General features: G+C 33.9%; 1 protein-coding gene across 2 annotated transcripts; it reads right to left on the reverse strand.

Annotated features, from left to right (window-relative positions):
- Positions 1-6,646: 6,646 nt before the first annotated feature.
- Positions 6,647-10,056, reverse strand: LOC149265706 (phospholipase D alpha 1-like). Of its 2 annotated transcripts, none has more exons than XM_089429695.1 (4): positions 10,038-10,056; positions 9,758-9,857; positions 7,464-9,351; positions 6,647-7,211 (listed from the first exon to the last, which is right to left on the reverse strand). In XM_089429695.1, exons 2-4 carry the CDS (start codon positions 9,848-9,850, stop codon positions 6,739-6,741), a joined length of 2,454 nt encoding a protein of 817 aa, XP_089285821.1. In that variant the 5' UTR covers positions 9,851-9,857; positions 10,038-10,056; the 3' UTR covers positions 6,647-6,738. The 2 variants fall into 2 exon arrangements, with proteins under 2 accessions (XP_089285821.1, XP_089285819.1); XM_089429693.1 differs by lacking the exon at positions 10,038-10,056 and adding an exon at positions 10,010-10,028.
- Positions 10,057-11,748: the final 1,692 nt, after the last annotated feature.

Below are 11,748 nucleotides of genomic sequence, written 5' to 3' on the forward strand. Positions count from 1 at the left end.
TCTTTTGCCATCATTTCCTTTCGAATAAAATATGACCGTACTCGCATTATGCGATTCCGATGGGGTATTCATGTCTCTTGAGTCCCACTTTGGTTGACTAACACCACTTGTTTCGGGGGCGAGGAGGACGTGTTCGCAATAATTCGACACACCTTTAAAAAGTTTATTTGAATTGGGATATTAGGGAAGATATTTTTATAATTATTTGTAATCATATTTATTAATGTGGTTATGTATGGGCGAGCGCTATTTCCACCTCTATAGAAACATAAATGTCTGTCTTTTACAGCCCAGACACCCCTCCTCCTTACGTCATCGCATGTTCCCGACCATGCATCCATCGCATGTTGGCGTAAGGAGGGGTGTAAGGACAGGCATTTATGTTTCTATGGAGGTGGAAATAGGGTTCCCGGTTATGTATGTGTTTGAATATTATGGAAAATTATTTTTATTGTGTTTAGAGGAGTTAAATAAATAGATGTGTACGCATTAAATGTAATGTAAGAAATATTGTATAGAGGAATTAAATAAATAGATGTGTATGCATTAAATGTAATGTAAGAAATATTGTATAGAGGAATTAAATAAATAGATGTGTATGCATTAAATGTAATGTAAGAAATATTGTATATCAAATATTTTTAATAATAATCATAATAAGTTTTAAAAAAATAACATAATTTTCTGTCTTTTTAGTCTTTCGTAGTGCAATAAACCAGTTTGAACCCAGTAATAAAAATAATAAATTTTAATTTGTTATGTTTTAATTTTGTTTTTATTAATAAAATTACGAACACTTTTTTAGATAAAAGAAAATCATAATAGTATGGTTTATAAATAACATGGATCATCTAGGATTTTGATTATTATATTATAGATCTAAGCTTTTGATTATTTCTTACAATCCCATAGGCCAATACCATAGCTTATCAATACCACATGTCTAAAAACCATAACTTATTTTACAATCAAAATCAAAATTTTATAAATATTTTATTTTAATTTAAATTTATGACATTTTTGAGCCCATAGGCACGTTCCACAACGCAAAATGTAAGTGATGTGTGAGTATGTCATGTCTACAATAAAGTAATAATAAAAATTAATGTCGACCCAAAACAAAAATAAAAATAACGATATAGATAAAAAACTACAATACAATTCAACACCGAATTGAAAATCCTGCTTCAAAATTTTTAAATATTTTTTTTTTAATTAAATATTTGTAAAATGAATCTTTAAAAAGAAAAACCATATCGTATGGATATATTAAAATCTTTATTGACATAAATATTTCCACCTCAAAATTGTAATATTTGAAAATATTAATTTTGTTACCATGCCATGTAATATATATATATATATATATATATATATATATATATAACTAATATCCATCTTAATATACTAATATTTTTTTGGTGAAGTTGTTTGTGATCTTCCAGGCTTGAAGAGGCACTACCCAAGGGCATCTAAGTCTGTATTTTTTAGCATGTCTCATCCCCTAGCACAGGGCACAACCACCCCCCGTGAAGTTTGACGCATTACCCAAGGGCATCTAAGTCTGTATTTTTTAGCATGTCTCATCCCCTAGCACAGGGCACAACCACCCCCCGTGAAGTTTGAGGCACTACCCAAGGGCATCTAAGTCTGTATTTTTTAGCATGTCTCATCCCCTAGCACAGGGCACAACCACCCCCCGTGAAGTTTGATCCGAATCACCTTGTTGATGAGGTTCATCTAGTAAAACTTGACTAATGATAATATTAATATAAATCCCTACTATATATCTAATATTAATTCCCTACTTCAATTCATTAACTCAAATTGAGTGTTCTTAACTGAGTGACAAGAGCCATGTCACCTCAATTAACTCCTCTAAGTTGTCTGTTGATGTGGAATTTTGAATTTCCTCAATTTAATTAAGGCAAAATCAAATTGAGAATTTCTTGCTTCATTTTTCAACATTATGAGAGTGGATTTGTCTCATTTTGAAACTATCAAAATGTGAAACAATTTCATTCAAATGGATAATAGATTTGATTTTGAAATCTCCAATTTTGAAGGCAATAGGAATGAGTTATTTTTTCCTTCTTTGATTAATGAAACATTGCCAATACTTGTATTGTCATTATACTTCAATAATAATAATTTATTGGAAACATAATATGGAAGGAACATAGGCTTTCCCTCAATTCCATAGAGTCTAACATAGGAAAACCTTTCTTACCATTAAAAAATGTCTTTCCCTAAAAGAAAAGATTGAGCCTCATTAGAAAGCCTCCTTATGTTAGGACAAAAAATATTTTTCTTGAACTTTGTTATAAGGACAAAAAATATTTTTCTTGAACTTTATAACAAAGGAATTTTAAACTTGATAGAAGTGAAATAAAGCCTTTTGCTTCCATAAGATGGGATACCAGAATTGAATAGGTCACTCATATATATTTACATTTTATGTAGTAGGTAGGTCTTTAATATATTTCCATAGTCTAAAACACATATCATATAAGAAAACATGAATAATATTTTTGAGCTGTCAAAATTCCATAATCGATAATAAATCTCATTAGAAATGATACTATTCTAGTCAAATTTGAGTCCTTTATTAACCAAATGATTGAGAATATAAAGAACATATTTGGGTATATGTTTGGTAAAATTTTGACCAACAATTTTTGCTGACATCCATGAAAAGCTTTTATATGATAGGGGTCAAACAAGATATTCACTTGAATTTGAGCAAAATTCATTGAGGCAGGAGAAGGATTCTTTAGAAATTTTCTTAAAAGTTCACTACACCCTCCTTATCCTTTGATTAATTCATTTTCCTTTAGAGAATTTGAAAACTCTATTGGGAGTCGTAACGTTTTTCTGAAAAGGATTAACATTAAGTGTACAATATTTCTGCCAACTTCTTCAAGGTGAATCACCCTTTTATGCTTATCAAACTTTGTTGTGCACATTGAAACAATGCCCATGAAGTTAGATACCTTGGGCATGCAGTCCATCTTTACTATTCTAGTTGCATAAACTTGTTTAGTGCCTCTTTTCTCTTTTAGTAAATCATTATACCACTTGTATACAAGAAACTAGTGATAGTCATGGTTCTCTCTTGCAAGAGTATCAAAAGTATCTCCACAATAAGGCTCTTTCCTCCTTCTTGCCATCTTTTTCTTTCAATAGTCTAGGGGTACTTGGTGTAATAAACTCTTAATGTTCACTTAACGAAGCAGGTTACATTGTATGTTACTAAATCCATCAGCTACTTGTTATAGAAGTACATAATGGTGTATTAATGAGCATCATTTTCATGATGTAAGAGCCACATGATCAACTTATCCAAAATGATGTTGAATTGATTGTTGAGATCAATTGAAGTGAAGTCATGGGAGTAAGTCTTTAATTTACCTCATAAATGATGCTTTATCATAAAAATGGTCAAGTATGGAAAGACAAGGAGGATGAGCTATCAGGAACTGGTTATAGGGATGTATGAGAGTCAAGATGGGTTGAGTCAAGAGGAATGTACAATTGGGAGTCAAGGGTCAGGACAATCAGGTTAGTTGAGATACATGATGAGTGAAAGGGCTGAATCAAGGTTTAGGTCATCCCAAAATCTTAATTTTTGGTAAATTGCCTAAGTATGAAGTCAGAGTCTTGGGCAATCAGAATACTAAGTTACGCCACCATCCCTCCATCCTAACAATGGCTTAGTGTTAATGCATTCTCAAGGGAGATTTAGACATTAAGGAACAAAGAAAGTAAATAATGGCTAGGTTGTTGGAATGCATGTATAGGGGTATGGAAATCAAAAGTTCAAAATTTTAAGAGTTTATAAAAATATTGGTCAACATTCACCAAGGAGATTAGATTCTTGCTATTGTTGGTTGTATTAGGTAGATTTTGAGGTCTAAAATAAGTCTCAAAACAAAAGAAATACACCATCAAAACCAACTTTACAAAAACCAATCACATTTAAAAAATGAAATCATTCCCTCATACTGAATTGACATTAGTTAAATTAAAAAAGATTATTTGTCACAATATAAATAGGAACAAGTTTAAAAAAAATACTCATCATTAAAAATAAAATTAAAAATACTCTCCATTAATTTTAAATATATTTATAAACTAAACTACGTTTATCCAAATGAATTACCAAGAACATGTAAGAGGGCATGTTTCATATTGTCTTCACCATTCCATTTCAACATATCGTATATGAAATGAAATGATATTTTAAGGTTCATGAGACTAAAAATAGTCTCTCAGACCATTAGTTCCTTGTTTTTCACTTTTTACAATTCAATCATTTTTCCATTCAAATTGATGATGAGATAACTCAACTTTCCAACAATCCCCTCGCTATAAAAACAATTCCAAAAAACCAATATTAACACATTCTCATCACGTTCTCTAATATCATAAATAAATAAATATAAAATTCATATTATTAAGTAATCTTCACCCATTAAAATCAGTTTCACCAATATGATTCGGTTTTTTGAGATAACTATTTTCTTCAATTTACTTTGTCTTTTGCCATCATTTCCTTTCGAATAAAATATGACCGTACCCTTCACATCGGAGCCTTCATGGGTGAGTTGTCCGTTGTCACTCGCATTATGCGATTCCGATGGGGTATCCATGTCTCTTGAGTCCCACTTTGGTTGACTAACACCACTTGTTTCGGGGGCGAGGACGTGTTCGCAATAATTCGACACACCTGTTTATTCGAAAAAGTTTATTTGAATTGGGATATTAGGGAAGATATTTTTATAATTATTTGTAATCATATTTATTAATGTGGTTATGTATGGGCGAGCGCTATTTCCACTTCTATAGAAACATAAATGTTTGTTCTTTACAGCCCAGACACCCTTTCTTACGTCAGCGCATGTTCCCAACCATGCATCCATTGCATGTTGACGTAAGGAGGGGTGTAAGGACAGACATTTATATTTCTATGGAGGTGGAAATAGGGTTCGCCATTATGTATGTGTTTGAATATTATGGAAAATTATTTTTAATTTTTAAAATTATTTTTATTGTGTTTAGAGGAGTTAAATAAATAGATGTGTACGCATTAAATGTAATGTAAGAAATATTGTATAGAGGAGTTAAATAAATAGATGTGTATGCATTAAATGTAATGTAAGAAATATCGTATATCAAATATTTTTAATAATAATCATAATAAGTTAAAAAAAAAAAACATAATTTTCTATGTCTTTTTAGTCTTTCGTAGTGCAATAAACCACTTTGAACCCAGTAATAAAAATAATAAATTTTAATTTGTTATGTTTTAATTTTGTTTTTATTAATAAAATTACGAACACTTTTTTAGATAAAAGAAAATCATAATACTATGGTTTATCAATAACATGGGTCATCTAGGATTTTGATTATTATATTATAGATCTAAGCTTTTGATTATTTCTTACAATCCCATGGGCCAATACCATGGCTTATCAATACCACATGTCTCAAAACCATAACTTATTTTACAATCAAAATCAAAATTTTATAAATATTTTATTTTAATTTTAATTTATGACATTTTTGAGCCCATAGGCACGTTCCACAGCGCAATATGTAAGTGATGTGTGAGTATGTCATGTCTACAATAAAGTAATAATAAAAATTAATGTCGACCCAAATAAAAAATAATAAAAATAACGATATAGATAAAAAAACTACAATACAATTCAACACTGAATCGAAAATCTTGCTTCAAAATTTTTAAATATATTTTTTAAAATTAAATATTTGTAAAATGAATCTTTAAAAAGAAAAACCATATCGTATGGATATATTAAAATCTTTATTGAATAAATATTTCCACCTCAAAATTGTAATATTTGAAAATATTAATTTTGGTACCATGCCATGTCATATATATATATATATATATATTACTAATATCCATTTTAATATACTAATATTTTTTTTGGTGAAGTTGTTTGTGATCTTCCAGGCTTGAAGAGGCACTACCCAAGGGCATCTAAGTCTGTATTTTTTAGCATGTCTCATCCCCTAGCACAGGTCACAACCACCTCCGTGAAGTTTGATCCGAATCACCTTGTTGATGAGGTTCATCTAGTAAAACTTGACTAATGATAATATTAATATTAAATCCCTACTATATACCTAATAATTATTAATACCATTAGCCTATATCAATTACATTTATTAATATGAATGATTATGCTAGAATATATAACATTATAAAAAATTAATTTCTCTCATGTAAAATTTAATTTAATTTAAATAATATATAAAATAATTTTAAAATTAATTAAATATTAAATTGTAAAAAAAAACATTAAATGATATATGTAAAGGCTAATTTTCCATTTTATATTGAAATTAAATCCAATATAAATTTCACCTCATAACGAAAATAAATAATAATTTTATAATATGCTACCATTAAATGAATAATAATAATTTTATAATATACCAATATTAAATGAATAAATAATTTTCAATGATGACCGCATTTTATAATATACCACCCTTAAATAAATAATAATTAATAATTTTATAGTATACTACCATTAAATAATGAATAAATGAATTTTAATGACGTACAGGCCATTTAAAATACCATCCGTCTACTGTCACTTAATCGCTATTCAGATGAACAGAACATACTATAATTTATTATTAACCTCTGGCATGAGGGAACAAGTCTGAAACATATTAAGCACGCAAGGAGTAATGGGTAAGTGATCAGGTTGTGAGGATGGGAGGAAGCACATCAATTGAGAGGATGAGAGGAAGCACATCAATTTTCTGGCCTTTCGCAGAAGCTTTTGTGTCAGGGAACACAATATCCTCCTCCTCAGCCATTGAACCATCTTCCAGCACGCGCATTGGGAATGGCATCAGATGGCCCGGCAGATCCTCCACAGTCTCCTCCCGAACAAATGACTCCCAAATTTCCTCGGAGATCCGGCGCACTATCCTCACGCATTCAACACTCTCTGGATGAAGATATTCACGCCGCAGGCCTCCATTCTTATGCGCAAAATGTTCGTACCACAGAGACATTCGGTATCCGAATATCTCCCCTCGAGCTCGGCGACTCTGCTGGTTGATGTGCTCTGGCTGGTAGCAGCCCTGGGCTATTTCTGTGTCTCTGGCTCCGTCCATGGATCGCTGGTTCAGGTTGGCTGATCCTATGATAATATATTCATCATCCACTGCATAGCATAATAGAAAACAACAACATTTTTCGGCATGAGTAAGAGAATCAGGTGCATTCAAAAATATTCAATGTAAATATAGCGGCTCTGTTAGGATAGTTCAAGTAAACTTGAATTGATAAATTACCAGACATTTTCGAGCTCATAAACTCCAAAAAGCCCTGAAACTTTTCGGGTTCCATACCCTAAACCAAGAAAATGAAAAATCCGAAGAAACCCTAAACCAAGAAAATGAAACAGAGTGCCTACCTATCATGAGCTTCGCATGGACATAGATCATGGTTCTCCTGTGAATCTGCGCATTCCAGTAATCGGTCCCTTCTTCTGGTCTTTCTGGAGGTTCATATTCGCCCGGGAGCTTCACCTCCCTGTTCCCCAAGCAGAAGAAATTCAAATAATCAGTCGGGCGGTACTCATGGTCCAGGCCCTCTGCCCTGAGTGCTTCGCCGATCATCTTATACATCATGCGCACGGTGTTGCTGAACCAGTGCAGGATCGCCTGCACAGTTTTCCCCTCGGGTTTTCCCTCCGGCCACATTGGGGTCAGCACATACACGGCGAACCGCTCCCGGGCTCTGATCTTGGTCACTACCTTCAGCGCAATCTCAATCGGTATCAGATGCAGGCATCCACAGTCCTGATCTCGGTCCCAAGAAGCGCAACTCCCAAAGAAGTACTGGTTCTGTATGTAAAGGAAGTCCCTGGCTCGGCGAATGGCTTCGATATAGGCGCACTGGATGCTTTTGTCTATTACTTGGTCCTTTACGGTAATCAAACCCAGCTCGGGCGCTTCGGAGGGATTTGCAGGGAACCCGACCACTGAAGCATCGTCTATAGACCTAAAGATCTGAACATTCCAGGTCTCCGGACCTTCAAAATTTGTTCCAGGCGGCAATAGGCCCGGTAAATCCTCAAGATTTAGGAGCAGTGTGGGATCGGCCTGTTTTGTCCAGCGCTGAGTAAAATTGGTGACCACATCGTAAGCAGCAGGGCCCTGGATCTTAGAATGGGCATCATGCCATGGCTCCCTAGGGCCTCCGTGCCGAAGATCTGCTCCCTTGTAATTGATCTGATGAAAATCATCCCTGTAAACAGTATCCAGAGTCCTAAACAATGGATGGATCTCGTTATCATACCTTCCATCGCAGAGATCGATTCCTCCAACGAAGCTCACGACCTCGCGATTCTCAGAGCCATGGACGCGGGCATCCAAGCACACAGTCTTCTGGTGATGGGTAAACTCTGCAAAAGTCTCCGCGGTTTGGAATGCACTCATCGAACGATCTGCGTATCTGGGACATTGAAAGCAGTAGACGTTCGTGCCCTTGAAATATTCAGATGTCTCGTCACAGTGGGTTTGCATGAGTCCCTGGTTTCTGAGAAGCTCCACGGCCGTTATATCCTCCCAGATGAGGACCAGAACTCTTACTCCCTGATCCGCTTTCTTCTTCAAAAGTTCACCCAATGTCACAGTTTCTGCACCAGGGATCATCCTTTCCTTGTCCCTCACAAGCGTAATCTTGGTATTTACAGACCATCCAGCAATGTATATAAATTGCTCGGCTCCATCAATGTACTGGTACACTTCCTCCCACAGTCTCGGAGGCCTGTATAAGGCGCGCTCCTCGCCATGACCCAGCTCGATCCTGGGACGATAGTTTTCTGATAAATGAGAATTCTGATACAGGTTGACTCTGCATCCTTTCCTCTGCTTGAAATACACATGCTGGACTCCTGGGAAGTTTCGATCTCGAATCCCGGAACCCCAGTATGGATCTTCTGAGACTTGTTTGAACTGGAGGCGGGCATGGATCTGAGATTTCTTCAGCTGTTCGGAAAAGTCTTCATTATATAAGTCATACCAGCCCTCGATGACCTTGCCGCTGAGGATTTCTGAGATTGGGATCTTGGCTCTTCCAACCACTTGTGCAGAGATTTCCAATCCCTTCTTAACGCTGATAACCAGAGAAGGCGATGTGTAGGCGCAGAGTATGTGAAAAGTTTCGTTCCAAATTGGGTTTGTAGGTTCACGGGACAGAACTCTGGTTCTTGCAATTCTAGCAATACCAATATCTATGGTGGCATATAATCCAATGTGCTCATCTAGATGGAGAAGCTCCTTAACTTCCTCCCCCACCTGCTCAACAAAAAATCATTAGTCCTACTTCAAAATTTTTACAAAATGATATGCATTCTTAAACAAAAGACCAAACCTGGGCTTCAGCAAAGTCCTCACAATCATTAGTCCTACTTCAAAATTTTTACAAAATGATATGCATTCTTAAACAAAAGACCAAACCTGGCTTCAGCAAGGTCCTCACAATCATTAGCCCTACTTCAAAATTTTTACAAAATGATATGCATTCTTAAACAAAAGATCAAACCTGGGCTTCAGCAAGGTCCTCACCTTGTAGAGAAACAAGAATCAATAAACCAAAACCAGGATCTTGGAAAATTCTCCACCTTGTTTCTCAACAAGATGTACTACTGTTCAGTAAACATCAAATACAAGATCCATAATCAAAGGTGGTTGACATCATTACCTTTCTCAGCAACCTGGGTAAGCCTCCATGACTGAGGTGCCTAGCTTCAAATATAGTGGCAGTAAGAGTACCATGAACTACTTGGGAAGCCATTGGAGACCTGTATTAGAAATCTGTAAATCACATGAGTAATGCAATCCACTGACTATGGAGATGTTTCAAGCTACACAAATTTATAAGAGTACAGGGAATTTGAAGACCAGCAGGTTTTTAGACCACTGTTAATTGGAACATGTTTTTCTTGAAAATTACATGGAGGTTACTGCAGCTGTTCACAGACCTAAAGTGAAAACTTCAATGGTGGACATAATTGATTCCAAAACTTAGAGGACAGTCGATTATTGATGTCCGATTTGTGAGAAGCCTCATCTCTTTTGGAAAAAAAGTTGAAATGGACGTCCTCTCAAAAGTGTGGCACCATGGTTGAAATGGACGTCCTCTCAAAAGTGTGGCACCATGGGAACTCAGAGAAAATGTGTGATGATTTTCAAAAGATTTAAGGTGATCTACATCATGATTCAGATTCAAATTTCATAGAGAAAAATTGAGAATCCAAATTAATTTTGGGATAAATTAAATTATCTCACAAAACCTTACCACAATCTTGATGATAACATCTTATTACAAACTGTTTTTCTATTTAACATCAGTGATAGCATCATGCTATCCTACTACAAAACATTCTTCTATCCAACCTAAATTCAATCTAATTTTAAAAATATAAAATTTCTTCATTTAACTATCTATTTTACTTCTTTTTTACATAATTTTGATTAAAAATTTATAAAAAAACCATTTATTTTATTTTCATATAAAAAATAAAAATAATATTTTACTATATAAATTATTATTATTTAAATAATTTTAATTTATATACTCATTAATTTTAAAAACTTAATTAATTATGCAAATTTATTTTTTAATAATTAAAATTCAATCAAAATCAAAATTTCGAAGGAAAAATTATACAATGCTGAATTGCTGAATTTACTGTATTTTTACTTTTCCCATATAAAATCAATGCTTATCAACAATTGCTTATCAACAATTTCCATTACAGATACTAGAAACAAAAAAACAATAATTAAATCAATACTTATCAACAATTTCCATTACAGATACTAAAAACAAGAAAACAATAATTAGATTGAAAACCATATCATTTCATTAAATAGAGAATAGAGAATAAAAAGGTGCTTTTCATTTAATTGAAAGGTAAGGCATCACTTTGAAACAAAACAACAATCATTCCATTAATTTATAGAAAACAACGTTTTCCATTTAATTGAGATGTTTGCAAATTTTTCATATCATAATAGTGTATGAACTCTTATATCAAGTATTATATTTTATCTATTTGTTTATATCAATTCTATTAAATAGAGAAGGTTTTTTTTCAGTAAGAAAAAAATGCAGTATATGTATTAATGTAAGAATATTTACTTACTGAAAAAAGGGGTATGCTTTGACAGCGACATGTTATAAGTCGGCTGTGTAGAAACAGAGCACCCTGAGATAATAAATACATTGTAAAGCAAGTCGCAATATGTATGGTAAAAGATATGTATGAGTATGAGAACTCATCAAAGATACTAAGTTAACTTCTAGGCTCATATAGATCGAAAATAAAAACTAACCAGTTGGGATAAAACCAAAAGATAGTAAAGGGGTCATACCTTCCCCGAGTAGGTAGAAATCATTCAGCAAAAAGACAAATACTTGAAAGTTACCAGAAAACAGAGTGAATCAAGTACCCAGCCAAGAGAAATCTTCTATCTGGTATGTGACTGAGCCCATTTGTATCTCCATTTTCCATATACCACGCTGGCTCATTAGTCCCATCTTTGACAAAGTATCAGCTCTCTGGTTCTGGGATCTGTCCACATGATTGATACTGTAGTCCTTTTTCCTGTTCCATAATGCATCTATCCTGTTCATCCACCCTGATAACATGGGGAGCTTTATGACTAATTTCCTTTTGACATGCTCAA

This window comes from Pinus tabuliformis, chromosome 6, assembly GCF_031772625.1.
Source record: "Pinus tabuliformis cultivar Carrire ecotype Pingquan chromosome 6, CPIR1, whole genome shotgun sequence".
NCBI lineage: Eukaryota > Viridiplantae > Streptophyta > Pinopsida > Pinales > Pinaceae > Pinus > Pinus tabuliformis.

Bases quoted from the DNA above. Each gene is read 5' to 3' on its own strand.
- LOC149265706 (XM_089429693.1), bottom strand. The intron at 9,352-9,757 runs GTAATGATGTCA...TTTGTTGAGCAG, and splicing joins TACCCAGGTTGCTGAGAAAG to GTGGGGGAGGAAGTTAAGGA. The intron at 7,212-7,463 runs GTAGGCACTCTG...TATGCTATGCAG, and splicing joins CCATGCGAAGCTCATGATAG to TGGATGATGAATATATTATC.